This window comes from Coccinella septempunctata, chromosome 7 (genome assembly GCF_907165205.1).
Source record: "Coccinella septempunctata chromosome 7, icCocSept1.1, whole genome shotgun sequence".
Classification (NCBI taxonomy): Eukaryota; Metazoa; Arthropoda; class Insecta; order Coleoptera; family Coccinellidae; genus Coccinella; species Coccinella septempunctata.
In genome coordinates this window covers 14,152,795-14,170,453 of record NC_058195.1, presented here as the reverse complement: position 1 = coordinate 14,170,453, position 17,659 = coordinate 14,152,795, and the positions used below count along the sequence as shown (strand labels likewise).

General features: G+C 33.8%; 1 protein-coding gene across 1 annotated transcript; it reads right to left on the bottom strand.

Moving 5' to 3' along the window:
- Nucleotides 1-391: 391 nt before the first annotated feature.
- On the bottom strand, nt 392-16,918 carry LOC123317139 (pickpocket protein 28-like). Its single transcript, XM_044903528.1, has 9 exons — nt 16,564-16,918; nt 14,249-14,497; nt 12,942-13,131; nt 9,546-9,694; nt 6,115-6,319; nt 5,700-5,967; nt 3,857-3,916; nt 1,073-1,265; nt 392-657 (listed from the first exon to the last, which is right to left on the bottom strand). Exons 1-9 carry the CDS (start codon nt 16,692-16,694, stop codon nt 432-434), a joined length of 1,671 nt encoding a protein of 556 aa, XP_044759463.1. The 5' UTR covers nt 16,695-16,918; the 3' UTR covers nt 392-431.
- Nucleotides 16,919-17,659: the final 741 nt, after the last annotated feature.

Here is a 17,659-nt window from a genome sequence, read left to right as displayed (position 1 = left end):
CAATTTTCATCAGCAGGTCATGTCGAATCACCTGCCGATTCGACATCAGGTGATGAACTAGATGAAATAAGCTACAAATAGGCAACAGAATGGTCAAAATCGATACACACCTGAAGAAGTTATTTTAAAATGAATTTGGCGAAAAAAATTTTTGTCCGGTTTTTTTGTGTACAGGAGTGTATTTTCTCATAGATAGATGACGTTAAACTCTGTGCTGAGAGACCCAATTTAGGTTTCCTATCGTCATATAAAAGCAGTTGATGCTACTCCTATCAACAATTCCAGGCTTCCTTGTAGACATGAGCAGACGTAGGTAATTTTGAAAATATCGGGTTTTGGTTTCCCAAAACGATAAAAAACTTCCGGTTGCTTCTGTTGAGCTTTAATTCAAATGAAGTAAAATATACAAGAGGTCTTGCAATACAATATTGTCAAGGTTTAGGACCAGCCCAGTTATTATATCTTCTATAGTTATCTAACGACTTGATGAAAACGAAATAAGCTATTTCTGCAACCGATACCAAGGCGAACCCGGTAAAAAGACTCAACACTCCACAAATGTTTGAAATCATATCAAAAATTCCATGAAGTTCCCCCCTTTCAGTTGGTAAGAAGTAGCTCTCTTTGAAGAAAACCTTTATGGCAGATGCTCTGTACCTGTAAGTTGAAAATATCAGTTTAGATTCCTATGAGTAAAAAATACAGGTCAGGTTATAACCTGATAAAAAGGATTCTCATAAAGAAAAGGCTCGAAATTTTATAAACAATCATAATATTAATAAAAAACGTAGAATAACGAGGAAACGGTTTGAAACAAATGGAAGAAATTTAACGTACACAACACGTGTTCACGGTTAATATTTCTAAAAGGGTTATGTCCGTTAAATTTCTTCTATCTGATTCATAATATCACCTCTTTTTTTATCTATGAAATTATTAATTGCACTAATGATTATGAATATTTCTAACGTATATACTGAAAAGCTCTTTCTCTTTGTTCACTTATATAATTGAGAATGCCAATTACATTTTTTGTGCGCCTATCTATAATATTTTTGAGCACAAAACTTACTTTGACATTTCTTCTCTAATTTCATCCAGATCTACGTCATCAATATGGTTAAAATTCCATTCGCCTGAAGATAATTCTGCATTGTATGAAATATCAGAACATAGAGGAAGGCAATTACATTTGGTAGTGGCATTGTCCTTCTTTCCATATCCAGTTTCCAATCTCTCTTTCAGAATATCCGCATTATAGCTCACTGTAAGGTAGGATGAATTGAATATGGTACACCAGGCGTTCCATTTTCAATAAATTTTTTCTTCACTTTTTCATGAAGACATACGAAGAGAAATATTCATATCGGATCAGTAGATTTTAATATATCAAGCATCTTTGAATTGAAAATGAAATTTCTCATCCGAAAAATATATAGGAGAAACACACTGCAAAGCTTAATTTATTATGTAAATTTCATTTCTCAGAGTTTCATTTGAGTCAAGACTGACACTACGTTTTTTGAAACAACAGAATTCTTCAGTACCCCGCAAAATTATAACTATTATTATTTTACTGATCAATATAAATGGATTAAACCAAGAAGCACATCGCTAGCTTCGCAGATGACATAGATTCAACATTCCCAGAGCAGTCAAACAAAAAAAGCAGAGGAATCTCTTGTCAGATTGAAGGAATACAAAGAATATATTTTTAGGAATGGGTATCTGTACCAAATTACAGTTATACTGGAAATCAAGATATGGGGTAGGGGGAGTCCGGGAGACTTGCTCAGGTAGGAGACTTGAACTACCTCAAATATTTCAATTCAAATTTCGCGCTACCGGTATCGTAAAAAGCTTGCGACATACATTGAACTTGTTGTTGAACTAAAAGAAGTTCTTTTAGAGTTCAATGGCGACATACTCGTAACAAGGCACAACTAGTGGCGGCTCCATTTTGGCCGTCATCACAACAGTTCGGGACTGAGAAGGTTGGACGTGATTTTGTTGTTGGGAGGTAGGAAATTTAATAATTTTTGTTTGTTACACTGTTTGAAAAGTTCAATATGTGCGTGGTTTTATTTAGTATTATTGCTTTCATTGATTAATATGGCTTTACAAACGATGAGCTTTTTTATTAATAGTTGTAAAAATTTCAAGAAAACATCTGTTGAATACGCTAAAAGGGAATGTAGGAGACTTGACCTATGCTTTCGTCGGAACACATAATCAGTGGTCCAAGTTTCCCGCAATAAGCTTAGATTATAGTTTACTTCGAATAAAAAAATTGAATTATAGAAATGAATATAAAAAATATACAAAGGTTCAAAAAAGTAAAAAATATCTCTGAAATAAGTGAGAATGACTCTGAAATAGAAAATATGTATTTCATACGCTGATACATTTGATAATGAAAACTTTGACATTGAATATCCTTGGTCATTGGAAATTGTTTTCTTTCAATGTTTTTCCTGATAAACAAACCCATGATTCTCTCGCTCCCTGTTCAAGTTTCTCGTGGGTTAGGGAGACATAAGCCAATTTTCGGTTCCCAAGAAAAGAATTGCTGTACCCAAAATGTTGGTCTCGCCATCACACAACTATAATATTATATCTATATCGTTACCAATTTGGGCATAATTTCTTCAAGCAAAAAAAATGAGTTGCTACCATTTACAGATATAATTTAAGTGGCTTCAGAGTGAAAAGGGATTCAACTCTCCTGGACTCCCCAACTTCAAAACTGGAATCATTTTTAGAATTATTGAACTCCTTTCATAATTCCATTCAATTCACTTTGGAGGTAGAAGATGACAACAAATGTTTAAACTTCTTAGATATTCAGACTAAAAGAGTGAATGAACATCTCGAGTTCGATATATATATAGAAAGCCCACTTTCTCTGATATTCTGATTCCTAACAGTAGATCGCACCCTTATAAGATCAAGATGTCTGCATTCCACTGCCTGGTACATCGGTTAATTTCGATCCCTTTGTCAAAAAGCAGTTTTGGAAATGAAGTTAGAGTCCTTAAATTATTAGCCAAAAACAACGGCTATTCCACTTACATAATAGACAAATTGACCTTCAAAAAACAACAAACAAAATTGTTAACTTTAATTTATCCACCTCAATTTAGAGATGAAATCAAGAAATTTACGTACATCAATCACATCCCATTTCTCAGTGATAAACTTTGTAAAAGAATCAGAAAAAATGAAATTTATGTTATATGTACCAATAAGAAGAATTTAAGATCAATATTTTTTAATGGCAAGGATCGACTGACTAATTCGCAGTGGTGTAGGTATATATGCTGTTATGTGATGAATGCCCTGCATTTTACATAGGTCAAACTGGCCGTTCTCTCGGGGTTAGACTTGAGGAACATAAAAGATCTATTCTGCAGAATAAATTAACAACTGGTTTCTCTAATCATTGCATTACTCTCAATCACTTCATAGATTTTAATAATGTAAAAATTCTACATAAAGGTGATAAAGATAAACGTTTAGATCTTTTAGAAATCCTAGAAATATCTTCAGCCCAAAAACAAAATCTCCCAATTGTAAACGATCAATTAGATTTCTGCCTGTCTCCGATTTTAACATGTGCTATTTGATTATTATATGAATGTGTTCTTCCTGTATTTATGTACTCAGTTTTGAAAATGGGATAAAACCCGAAACACGCGTGTCAAGAAATATTTTAATTAAAAATTGTGAAACTAAGTCAAGTGTTTTCTTCTCTTCGTTTTTATCTAATTCAATTCATCATGTTTCACCAAGAGTTATGTGAGGAATCAATTTCAAATATTTAAACATTTAAAAAAATTCAATATTTCATACGCACATCTAGCTCGTTCTATACAAAAGCGTCGCCTTAAGGAGCAATCCTTAGTTGAGTTGTCCCCTGAAATCAGAATTATAAGTTGTAAATTGTGCAGAAAAAATTCATTATTTTTCTATCTGTAATCAGATTTAGTAAGAAGAATCTACTGAAAAACTCAAGATCTTTGGGCCGAATAGATTCCGGTGGGTAAGAAGGCAGCGGTTTTTATATCTGAAAAAGCAATTTTTTTTGTACAAAGAACATTTTGAACGGACAAAGGAACGATATGTAGCTGATGGTTTCAGAGAGGGTAGATATCAGTCCATAATATTCAGTTCATATCGCTTCGTATTTAATTCAAGAGCTTTAATTTACTCTGTTGTATACCAAAAACATGCATCCGATGAAACAGGCATTTCTATGTCTATGCTTATTTCATTAGGCTTTTCTAGAAATTATGAACAAACGTCACTGAAATCCTGAGGATGAGTTTAGTGTAGAAAAACTTGGTTTGTGTAGTACAGAAATTTAAAAATTTCTTCGTATTTTCACTCGATACATAATCGGCAAAAAATTGATTTTTCCTGAGGAAACACCATACTTTTACATTATCAGATATTTCCAGAGAAAATCAAAACACACATCTTATGCTGTTGTTAGTATACGAAAACCTCATGGTTTCGGAAATAAAGTTAGATTTCTATAAAAGTGGGGGTTTCAGCGTACTCTACGACTTCTGTTGGAATTAATGCCACGTTGATATCGTTAGATTCTAAAATAATTGATGACTGAAGATATCTTAAAAGAATTGAAGCAAATGGCCAACATTTTGAATATTTTTTAATATTCGGTATTGGTTTTATTGAACTTTCTGCAAGTTCTCCGTGTATATCACAAACCAAGAAACTCATTTTCAGGACCTCAGTGACTTATTTAAAAAAATATTCAGTTTGCTAGAATTTGAAATTTCTATGGCTATTTCATAGGATGTAATATGTTTTTGGCAATTATTTTGTGGAAAACCGTTTATATCTTAGAACATGGAATGAAAAATAAACATTCCAAAGACTGGAGTGAGATAGTTGCTTAGTGTCGCCAATCACAATTGAGACATTTGTTCCGGAGATCAGTGTCACATTAATTTTCAGTGCGATTAGGTAGGAAGTATGTAAATTTTTCAATATAACGCCACTGACTTAGTGTCGCGCTAGGCAGAGAAACATTGAATGTGAGTACTACAAAACATTCATTTCTAGCACTGAATGTCCATTACATGTATCTCTGTTCTAAGGTTTATATATCCTAAAGTATCAATATGAATTAACGAAGTTTTTAGTATTTTTTCGTACAAGTGATAACTTCGCAATATTGGAAATCTTGTAGTCAGATATAGATCAGAAGCGTAAACTCTATTGACCAAATTTTCAGATCAATCCTTTGATCCGTTCTCCTTAAACGTCCAATAGGCCACCCACCGTGGGACACCCTGTATATTCGATCATATGTTAACTGAATAGTATCTGCTTTTAGTTAGTGCAAAAAAAGTGCAGGTGAAATGCATCGAATACCAATGGAAGTTCATGGAGACAATGCTCCGAATGATAAATCATGTAGGGATAGACAAAAAAACGCTGACAAGAAATTAGAGGCATTACTACAGTCAAAAGCAATGACTGCTCTCAGAATCATGTGGCCCGACTCAACAAGCAGTGTTCGTACAATGGAAACCCATTGGAATAATTCGAAAGTAAAGCTTCATGAACTGAACAAAACAAGGACATTTACCACACCCTTTGTATTCTCCAGAAATTGCCCTTTCTGAGAATTGAGTTTTCGTAATGAAATCAACCAGTTTAAAACTCACTTGGCATATAAAACGCGACACATCCACATTTACTGATGGTGTAATTTGTCCAGCACTCAAAATTGCAATTCGACTGAGAGTAATTGAAATATTTCAGTTTTCTCTCATATCCGAAGTAGCAGTAGCGTTTCTCCGGACTGTAAAGCTTGACTCTTTCCGAAGTTTCAGACACAGAGGGAGTGACTGCAACTGTTGTCAGTCGATCGAGACCAACTGAAAAGAATACTTGTTCTAGCCTAGGTATGCTCGCTGCAGTATGCATTGAAACCTGCGTAAAAAAAATTAGAAGTTAATCTCCATCCCTTTATTGCATAATACTGATTTTCCATTTACCAGAATGCCTTTCCTGTTGATTGAGACAGCCGGAAATTTTTCGTTAAATTATTGGTGACAGCTTATCGACATTTTTACTCACCCTTAGTCCTTGAATCGCAAAATCCTGGCAAGCATAATTGATGTCTTTATTCTCGGTCAGCATTACTACCACTAATGCATTATTTGCTCCTATTAGGGATGTTCTCCTAGGATATATTTGTTCATGATTTGGATATTCTGAAAATCCTTCATCAGGATTCCAATCTTGACCTTCATTGCTGTTGTCTTCATAGTATTCCATCGTACTAGGGGAAAGAATTTCTCAGAAGGCTGATAGTACGAGACCCCGCTGCAGAATTACTACGTTCATTGCGTACAGAGACAAACACACATTTTTACATACGTTTATGGATAGGAGAATACACTGATAACACCGCAGCCTGTCAAAAGTGGCCGCAAGTAATTTTAATTAAATTAATGTTAATCAATATTCCAAGAAAAATTTCGTTCACTCCGTTTTGAAATAAAATATCATCCACATCATAGCAATGCATGTAAAGAATACTAAAATCCATAGCTGCCGTTGCACACTCGGCCGCAACTACCTCGCAGCCAGGTGTAAGCAGGTAACATTTCGATGTATTTCTACGTTCATGACGTACACGGATGTTTTTGATATCAAATTAAAGCTAATTTTTTTTCGAATAGGATGATGTATGGCTGCCTGTGAAAAAATGGCCGCAATTTAGGACTGCCATCTGTTAAAATAGCGAGATATCTGAAATAAAGTGAAAGAGATGGCGCGCAACGCCACTTGTTAGATGAGGATGGTGGATGCCAGCCGACTTAACATTTACAAAATTATAATTACGTAATGAATATTATGAAAAAAACTTAAAGTATTAAGAGATTTATTTTATGATAAAAAATTATTTATTCATCAAGTACAAATGTAATTAAATCTGAAGAATTTTTTTTCGTGTTTCTTCAGAATCAGTCTCTTGAATCAAGTTATATTATATATCAGTGTATTACATTTTCTAGTCCGAGTCCGATTCCTCGCTGCTTTCAGAATCGCAGTTGTCACTATCGTCGTCGCAATCACAGTTTTTTTCATCATCTGAAAATGTGTTTGCTCAATTACATAATACATTTTCTACTTGTATCGGAGTTGAACTTCCCAGAAATCATGTTGGTTTCAGGGCACCATCCAGAAGAAGTCAACCATTTAGTCTCCGCACTAAACTTTAAACAGTGGTACTCAGTAGCATTGAGCAATATCGAATTGACGAAAATTGTCCGTAGCACCTTTTGTTTTAATGACTTCCAAAACTATAAAATGTGGGTTGAAACAAACCCTTTGATTTTTTTAATGAATTTTTCATCATTCTCTTTTGCCGCATACATCTTGTTGAACATGATAAATCGTCCAGTGCCTTTGGAATGAACTGTGGTGAGACATCATCTTTTAAAAAAAAATCTTTTTTTGTTTCGATATTAATTCATTTGGACCTTATTCTTATTAGAATCTATTATATGCATTGCGCCTGAACTCTCAATATTCGTATAGCGACCGACGAAGGGTGATTACATAAATAATATCAACAGCGTTGTGTACAACGAGCTCCAACACGTGGTTATAATATGCGAATAATTCAGATGCACTGTTGAGAACCCTAGGATTCCTTTCACACCACGGGTTTTTACCGTCAGGTTTTTACCGGAAAACAACCGAATGAAAAATTATTCATCGGGTTTTATCCGTACGGTGGGCACATCAAGCTCTGGAATCTCGTGGCGATAAGCGCCGCCGAAAGTGCAATCTGGTTCTTTTCCAGTGCGAAACTAAACCGGAACATGTGTGAAAGATCCCATAATATCAGTAGATATAATTCGGAACATCGGGTAAGAACCCGATGGTGCGAAATGAGTCTGACTCTCTCTTACTTTATTTCGGTTATCTCGCTATTTTAACAGATGGCAGACCTAACTTGCGGCCATTTTTTCACAGGCAGCCATACATTATCCTATTCGAAAAAAAATTAGCTTTAATTTGATATCAAAAAAATCCGTGTACGTAATGAACGCAGTAATTCTGCAGTGGGATATTAGACTAGAATTTCAATTCATTAGAAAGCTATTTTTCATATTTTAATTATTATTATTATATTAGCTCGGTTGTATTCTCGTCCATGCTATGGTATGAAAGTGGTATCGTATTAGCGAAGTTTTCCAGAGTTTCATCAAAGCATTGTGTTTAGCCCATATGAAAGCACACAATGCTTTGGTGAAACTCTGGAAAACTCTGCTATTTGCTGTTAAATATATCACAACGTTTTTAACAGCAAATAGCAAAGTTTTCCAGAGTTTCACCAAAGCATTGTGTTTAGCCCATATGAAAGCACACAATGCTTTGGTGAAACTCTGGAAAACTCTGCTATTTGCTGTTAAATATTGTAACAGCTTGTGACTATTACTAACAGATTAATTTGCCCGAGCCCATTCGGTTTCTAATGGGTCGTGAGCCTGATTCACAATTCCGCCAAATGAAAATGACACAACTCTAAGTCGAACAAATCACTCGTATATTTACAAAAGTGTTGATTTCACGAACACATAAATACAATAAAATTGTCTGGTACCAGAATGAATACAAGAACAAACTATATTCAGGTATACCAAGTGTCTTATCTTAAACTAGAATCACAGTAAACGGCAGATATACACATGTTCTCAGTATCTACTTCCCTGCTGAAATGGAGTACCAGGTTGACCGATGTTGTGTCAAATCAGGACGAAGTTCTGTTGCAGGTTTCAGGATCTGCAAATCAGACGAGGTCGTTCCGCCAGTTCCGTGAACTCAGTAACGCCAAACGCCTTGAGATGGTCGAAAATTATTAAAATTCGGTAGGCTTCTATCAGGGAAGAAAAGTAGACAGTTTCCAAGGAAAAACCCTTATTTAAGGGTTTTCTTAAGAAATATAAAAGTAAAATAATTGCTTCGAAGAAAAATGATTATTTCAACTCGGGAATTCGATTAACACTTTGACTCGATCGCAGCCAGAAGGAAAAAGAAGGGGATCAATCACTCTTCGCACATCCATATGCACGCACACACGATACATGCGTACCACCAAATTTCAGAGTTCATTAGGTATTTTCGAGAATTAAAAATAAGAATACCGTGTAAAACGCTACAATATATCACAACGTTTTCAACAGCAAATAGCAAAGTTTTCCAGAGTTTCACCAAAGCATTGTGTTTAGCCCATATGAAAGCACACAATGATTTGGTGAAACTCTGGAAAACGCTGCTATTTGCTGTTGAATACATCACAACGTTTTTCGATGCGTACGATCGCATATATTGCGAATGCTCGAGAATAGCAGCCCTGATATACTACCAAAAAGAGGGCGAATTTGTTATGTGTATAATTTTATTTCGATGAATCTTGAATAATATTTCTTTCTGTATATAGGTACGCAACATATTCCTTTCATACTAATGATTAATGAATACAGCTTACTCACTTTAGGTCGCTGTAGATATTCCTTACGTCATACATGTTGAAGCTGTAGCACAATCCTTGGTCTGTCAATATTGGTGACAAAATATCGCTACAGTTTTTAGTCTGACCCATCCAGGAACAATAAGAATTTTCGAGTTTGACAACTTTGCACTAAAAGGAGATTTTTCGTTAGCAAACTTCGGACATCTATACTTTGACTATCAATGCCCATAAGGAATATTGTATATAGGTTTTATAGAACCTTTCGGAAGCAAAATTGAGAGATATAAAAAAACTGATAAAAAACAAACGATAGAATATATTGCATGTTCATTTTTGAGAATACGGTCCTGTTTCCAATTATTTACTTATAATTTTCAATTACAGCTAATGATTGCCCTTTTTTTCAAGTATCATCAACACACCCAGTGTTACAGAACGCTGTCAAAAAAATATATAATGTATATTCAAAAAATTTATTATTGAACTGTAAATTCTATCCATATTATCAAATCCTAGACAGAACGAAGGGTATATATACCAATACAATACAATACAATACCTTAGAAAATATATTATTCCGTGAGTGTCTTATTCCTTCACAATATGAAAAAAAATTCCTTTTTTGCTTATTGAGTACTCCTTATATTAATGCAATTCGAATAAAACTGTTGTCCAGGATTTAACGATTTTGAAGAAATTCGCAGTTCAATGAAATATTTCTCAAATATATTTTTTTTGGCAGCGTGCTTGAAAACTTTGTGTGGGTTGATGATTCAAGATGAAAAATAATTGAAGAGTTGACTTTGATATCCAAGATCTCAGAGAAATCATAACATGATAATTCATGTTAATCATCATAATTGATTCCGTTTGTTTTTGTTTCTATTTTTACACAAGAGTGCCATGTGAGGCGTGAGGTGAAATACAATTTTATAACAAAAAAAAAACATGTTTTTTCCAATTCTGAAAATAAAAATTGATCCAGAAAATATACACTTTGATATTTAAAAAACAAACTCCTATTTTGAGTACTTTCCTTCTTGGAATCCATAAATCACCTTTTTGTATCTCAGAAACTAATGGCAATAGGGTACAAAAGAAGCAAATAAATTTCCTGAAAAGCATCCACCACTAGACCATGGCCAACCGCTCGTGAAACACTATTTGAATGCTATTTGAATTTTGAGTCTTCCACGTGGTCAATATCTAATGGAAAATAGTTTCCATAAAGAATTTTAGATTTTATTTTGGTGTTTCAGGAAAATTAGCAACCGTTGAACAAATCGTACACATGTGTACGATTTGTTCTAGAAATAAAACATAAGACAAACAAAAATATGTTTATTGAAATTTATTTTGGGAGGATTTTGCATCTCTTCATAAACTTTTTAGGGTTTTCACTCCCAATCTCTGAAACAAAATCAATTAAAAATGAAATCAACGATTTGCTCCTTCGTAAATTCTTGCACTAATTTGTCAGGAGCAAATTAACTAGAAAAAATTGTTGCCTGACAATGAACTCAAAATAAATAATGTTTCTCCTGAACAAATTAAAGGAAAAAAGTTGAATTGTTGCTCCCAATAAGATATATACTTCAATTGTGTCCACATAGGTCTCGGTCTCAACTTATTGTGAGAAGCTCAAAATTCACTTAAAAAAAGATGAAAAATCGAGTATTTGGCCCTCATGTGAATCAGAGTAGTGACTATATAAAATATTCCAGATATAAAATTGTTAAAGATAGACGAGCTTAGGATATTCTTATACATATTTCGTTTTTTCCACGTATTTGGCTTTTATTTGAAAACATAACACTAACCCTAATTGGAGGGTGAAAGTAGAAGAATTTTCAGTAACTCAAGTGAATTCTTGATTAATAAAAAACGTGATATTCATAATGTGGATCATATTGAACACTCTGTTTCCGCACATTTCATTTTAATTCGGAAAATAGCATATTATTCAAGAAGGATTCCATGATGACTATTATCTTTGAGAATTCAGAGCATTGATTCAATACTCAATGCTATTATACACGCGGATGACGTTTACTGAACGAGACCTAGTCGAGTTTGGTGAATCGTCCCATTGAATAATGGCCATAATATATGAGTAGAATACTGTACCTACTTTATCCAAGATTGTGAATTTTTATTGAATCTCATCTCATTCTCAATATCAGCATTAATTTCAATATCTACTGAGTCGCAACAGCTGACATTTCAATATTGATCTATATAACAATGCAATAGACCAGTGAATAATGCCTCAGAAATCCCAAGTGATTCATGAATGTCATAATCCTCAAAGAAACGAATAGATTATGAGTACTTTATGCATCAAAGATGGATAAATAAGATTTTCATTCATGACTTAGGTTCTGCACCACCTTAGTTCCTTCGAAATTATGGTTGAGCAAATCTCAGTTTTGGCTTGTTTTACGAGGATGTTTCCCCTTCGTAATATTGGGGATCAGCTTTCAGAAATTATTTTGTGTTCGTATCCCCTGCGAGAAGATCTATTAGAACTGTCATATACAACATTCCTTCGGGTAGATACCTAAATAAGATTGATAAATGAAATTTCTTACAATATCGAAAAAAGCAGCGTGATCTTCTAACTCAGGCTCGAAAGGGATATCTTCCGTTGATGAAATTAACTTATCTTCGCCCTCATAAAAACCTATTACAGATAGGGTACTTATCTGGTCGACATATCGCAGCCATGTAATCGAAAATAAAATGTCTAGTGAAACAAAAAAAAATGTCAGGGGTGATTACTATGTTCATACAATATTATTGAAGTTTTTCAATTAGGTGAAAATGGAGTAGGTACATAGTTTTCCTCCAAGTGCCAACCAGGCACTTCGGAAATAACAAAACTGGAGACAATAATTTCCTACAATTGTCGTTCCAGTAATGCCAGCTAGTCATGAATGAGCGGCAGGAAATCCCAGAGAAGTTGAAACATCTGAACGCCACTATAGAAAGCTTTCGGGATAATTGTCCCTCATCAGTACAGTGTAGTGCTAACTATTCCAATTGGAGGATGGGCTTTTGAATAAAACCAGGTCATCGTTCTGAGAAATCATTTCAAATTCTCACCATGATGTAATAAATCATCGATTGTTTTATGTTGAATACCAGATTTGAGATTTGAATACATCGAACATCAATATTTATAGTGTCACTTCTCTTGTAAAGGGAATATCAAACTTGATAAAGTTATGATATATGTATCTATATAGTGTTGTATAACACAAGCTTACCGAATAACAAATACAATCAAAAGATTGTAATAACGTGAGTATTCTATTCCAAGAAAAATCCGATCTGTACAGTATTGTGTACAATCACCAAAAAAACCAAAAATACAACATTTCTTTGGGCATTTCTCACTGTAACAAAAACTCACATATTCGAAAAAAAATACGTGTTTATCTAACTCTGGCTCATAGTCGAGGTCGTCAATCGACAAGGAAATATTTTCACCTCCGATGAGCCTCTGTAATTCCATCTCATTTTCATAAAATCCCAGGACGGTCAAAGTACTGTCATGATTTTCTGGGCGACAAACAGAAGCCATGTAGTCAAAAATCGTATGTCTGTTGGAATATAGAACATTTTGAGTGTTCAAATCAGTGCTGAGGTTAAGCCTAATGTTAGGTTCATTCTGGCCATTCATAGGTTACTCTAACGAAAAAGAGTAGGAGCATCCAACGGTTTCGGAGTTTTTTGTACTCCTCAGAGCACTACACCCTCAACCAGCTTCATTCTGCTCCTACTTTGTTTTTATCAACTGATATAAATATTGCTGGTATTTCGAATGAATTCGATTCCGGAAAATTCTAAATGTTCATTAGGATAAATTGTTGAAAACTCTAGTGTTTGTTTATCCCCATGGACATTATTTTGATATTATAATATAATATAATATAGTTAGATAAAAATTCTAACGATGCTATTTCAGTTAGGGCTGGTTGGTTATGCAATTAGAAAATTTTCGTGAAAATTACACAATACCTACATATTTAACCCCAGGTTATACAGACCTTGATCGGAGAATCAGAGCTTGATTGTTATAGAAAAGTCAATTTACTTTCAATCGATAATTCAATCACGATTATTTGGAATATAATTCTCGCATCAATTTATGGTCTGTATATGTTCTTTCAATAATTCTCAATTCCTACTTCTTCGAAATATTCAGAAATGAAAAAGTTTTTGTGAATTCGTTTTGGAAATCGAGTGACTGTCATATCGCTGATCGAGCAATCAAAACTGTATGAAACTAACTGTTAATACGTCTAATTTTGATGTCCATTATATTTCGAAAATTAGATGATATCAAGTTATCTACAAAATACATAGTTATCAAAATTCGTGAAATATGAGCAGAAGAAATGACATTGTTTTGATGACATTAAGGGCCAATTTCACCAAACGGTCATTAAAATTCAAACGAACTCTTTCTAAAATTGACATCTGCTTTGTCTATGAAGTGGAGTAAGGGAGTAAAGAAACCAGAAAATACAGAGACACTCCATTTTAACTGAAGTTAAGATGCACTATCGACATAAATCGGCGAGTTTAATATCTCAAGATCTCGGTTTATATCCTTGGTGAAAAAGGCCTTAATCGATATTTATGTATGTCAAATAGATATTGCCATTCTATAAAAACAACAATTCATAAATCAATCGTATTCTTAGTGCTACTCACTGTTCCATATCATAGTCCCCTGCTCTTCCATTTTTCCTCGCTTTCAGTATGTCAGCGTATGGAAGACATTCAGTTGTAACTTTAGCTTCTGGACATATTGTGATTGCCGGAAATGGGATTTTGTCTATATTCATCTCCTTGGTAGCTAGGGATACAAGAATGGGCGCTTCTATCCACCTGTATATAATTTTATGAACCATATAGAAAGAACCGATTATTCCGAAGACAAATATAGTACTCCACCAAAGTCTGAAAGAACAATTCTTCATAAAGTGCAATTTTTCCACATTTTTAAAACTAATCGGATGAAAGGATACTGGATACATTTTTATTTAGACTGTTTTATGAGCTGAGCACCAAAATCAATAATCTACAATTTCATAAATAAATTCAAAGGAATGTTTGGAAGAATATTTATCGTATGGTCGGTATATACACATTTGGTAACCGAAAGTTACCAGAACGGTTAATCTGCCTTCTCAGGAATATGTATTTTATGATATTTTATAATTTACATTTTCAGTCCTCCCTTCACAGGGAAATGGGTATGTAGCACCAGGATTGAATCTTCTCAAGTGTTTCTCATTGATAATTTCTTCTATTTGAATCAGTTTATTTCATTTCTCAGCCAACTCTGTGAACAACTCAATTACATATGACTAATTACTGCTGTCGAGTTTCAGATGAATGAATCCTTATGTTCTCCAGGTCGGACCCTAGATTTAATAGTTTCCCTTCAGAACATGATGTGAACTTCCCAAATATGGTTTAACAATCAGTGGTAAGCAATGATACTGGTTGATACTCTCTCGTCCTTGGCTCCCTGGTAGGCCTGCTGTGGTAATCTTGAACACTGAATTGGTATGATCTCATTGTAATTTGTACTCTCATTGATCCATTTTCATATTCATTCATTGTGCTCGATATACATGTTAGTTTTCAGCCTTTTGCACTTCTCGAACCAACGATTAGTGGTTTCCCTCATTAGTAATCTCGATTTGTACCTCTCATTAGTTATCAGTTGTATCTTCTGTTTTTCTGATGGACGTTCTGATCGTGCTTACTTGTAAAGTAAGTCTCTGTAAATTTTATATTCATTGATAAATTTTTGCACTCTTCAAGTCCAACGCAACGTATAATAATTATACTATTCTTTCTTTTCTCAGATTAATTATGATTGTTCTTCTCATTTAATTATAATATTCTTGCACTTCTCATATTACTCATTATATTCTGGAGCACTTCTCAGATTAATAAATTCTTCTCTTCTCATTTAACCTATGGAACATGCTCTGTTTATAGTTAAATTATAATTATTAGTCAACTCACATTTAATGTATTGATCTCTCATTGATGATCAGACTCAGACAATGTAGTTTCACCTCATGGCCTATTGCCAAGGTATATTCTGATGGAATAAAGGGGCCCTCGCAATCAATTTTTATTGATTGCTCTGTCACTGTAGACGCTGTGTCAATTTTGAATTTATTGAACTCCTCAAAGTCTAAGTCAGTAAGAGACTTCTCATTTGAACTGCTCTGGATTCTCTCTGCGTTTGGTTGAATAATGTCTCTCTGAGTCTATAAATGTTGTAAATATTTGTTTTTATTACTGTATTAGCTTAATGTAGGTGACCTAAACATTTCATGATTGTGAACGATATACAATAAATGTTTTTATACCATCTCCAACTCAATTATCTTGTCATACAGTCCACTACTCTTTTTTACAAAATCACAACACCCCCAATTCTGAACACTGAACTTTGTGATTTTGTTAACAGAATTTGATAATGGATCTAAATACTTATCATGGTTAAGATGAAACATTTCGAAACTATTTCACATTGGATTATGTGAAAAAATGCTCCCCTTGAGTCTGGGCAGGTAATTTGGGACGATTGATACATGTGTTTCTCTGCTCTATGTAAACCACACATAAAAACTAGGCATCTGAATAAATTATTCACAACAACATTCGAAAATTGAATGAATCTGATCTACATATCCTCATTCCTTATAGCCATAGGTACATTGACTTTACTCTAACAAAAATTCTTACTTCTATTTACCTGTTTGTTACTATTCTAGTTTTTCAGGGTTTTTGTAATTCGATTAAAGAAAACAATATTTTTAGTAATAAATTATAAAAGTAATAAGATAATGAAATGGAAAAAATGTTTCTAATCAAAAAACTGAAATAATCATTCAAAGATTGAAAAAACGTGAATTGATATGTCATTAGATCCATATTCCTCATGCAAAAACATCAAGAGGTCTATACTGGATCATTGTCCTTTAATAAGCATCTATTACCTTTCGATTGAGTTTCTCGCTTTAACAATGTTGGAAGGTCCTTGTATACTAGATAACTTGCAATACTGTATGAAATATCGTTTCAAATCATTGCCGAACTTGTTGTTTAAGAATTGATCGCGATATTCCATCTTCGCATTTGGTATTTATGTCCCACTCATTCAGCACTGACGAGCATTCAATATAGTATTGGGGGAATCGATGAATAAAACGATTTGTGGTATAATTTTCCTGCTTCAATATGGTTCACTTGTTCCTTGATTCGATGATATTTTTAAAAATTGTTAGCTTTCTTATCCAAAGTTAGAGTTGATGATTTCATTGAAATAAAATTATTTTCCAAACTTCCAATATTGTATAACACGTAAAATTGGTATTGAAGGGCAAGGGAGTGTTTTCTATAGTTGTAATTAATTCCAGGATTTTCTTCGTCTTGTAGAGTGCCACCGCATTTCTCTCCCTTTCTTCGTTCTTCAGCTTTTAATAGTGCTTTCAATTTTTTATACGAAAAGAATGTAAAATATATTCGGTTGAGAACTAGGATGATGAAGTGTAAAGTCTGTTTATTTTTAATCTGAATATTGTCGTTTATGTGTTCTTTCTTTGTTAGAAAATTATTGAATTATTCGAAGAAATGTTCGAATTAATATTTCTTTAATTTATTTTTATTGTTTCCAATCAGATTGTGAAGACTTATATCCCAGTAGGGTCTGATTGAAAAGACTGGCATTGCAGGGATAGTCTCAGAAGACTAGGTAATGAATTTACTTTCTTTCAGACGGAAGATTGGTCTTCTTGCTTGGATAATACAGGGTTGGCCATAAGACTGGATTAAAAGTAATATTTCTTCAACCAATGACTCAAAATTGAAGTGCTGAATTCCATCAATTGATTTTTAATTACCTTCATTTGTGGCAATACAAATGAGTGTTTTTCATCAACTCCTTAAACGCAACCCCATCCAATTTCCATTTTTTTCAAACGCAAACATACCATATGAGGACTAGTTGGAAAACTCACGGAAAATGGAATCTCATTATAATCATAATTTCATTTCCAGAAACCGGGGGTAATTCAAAACAAAATCATTTGCCAG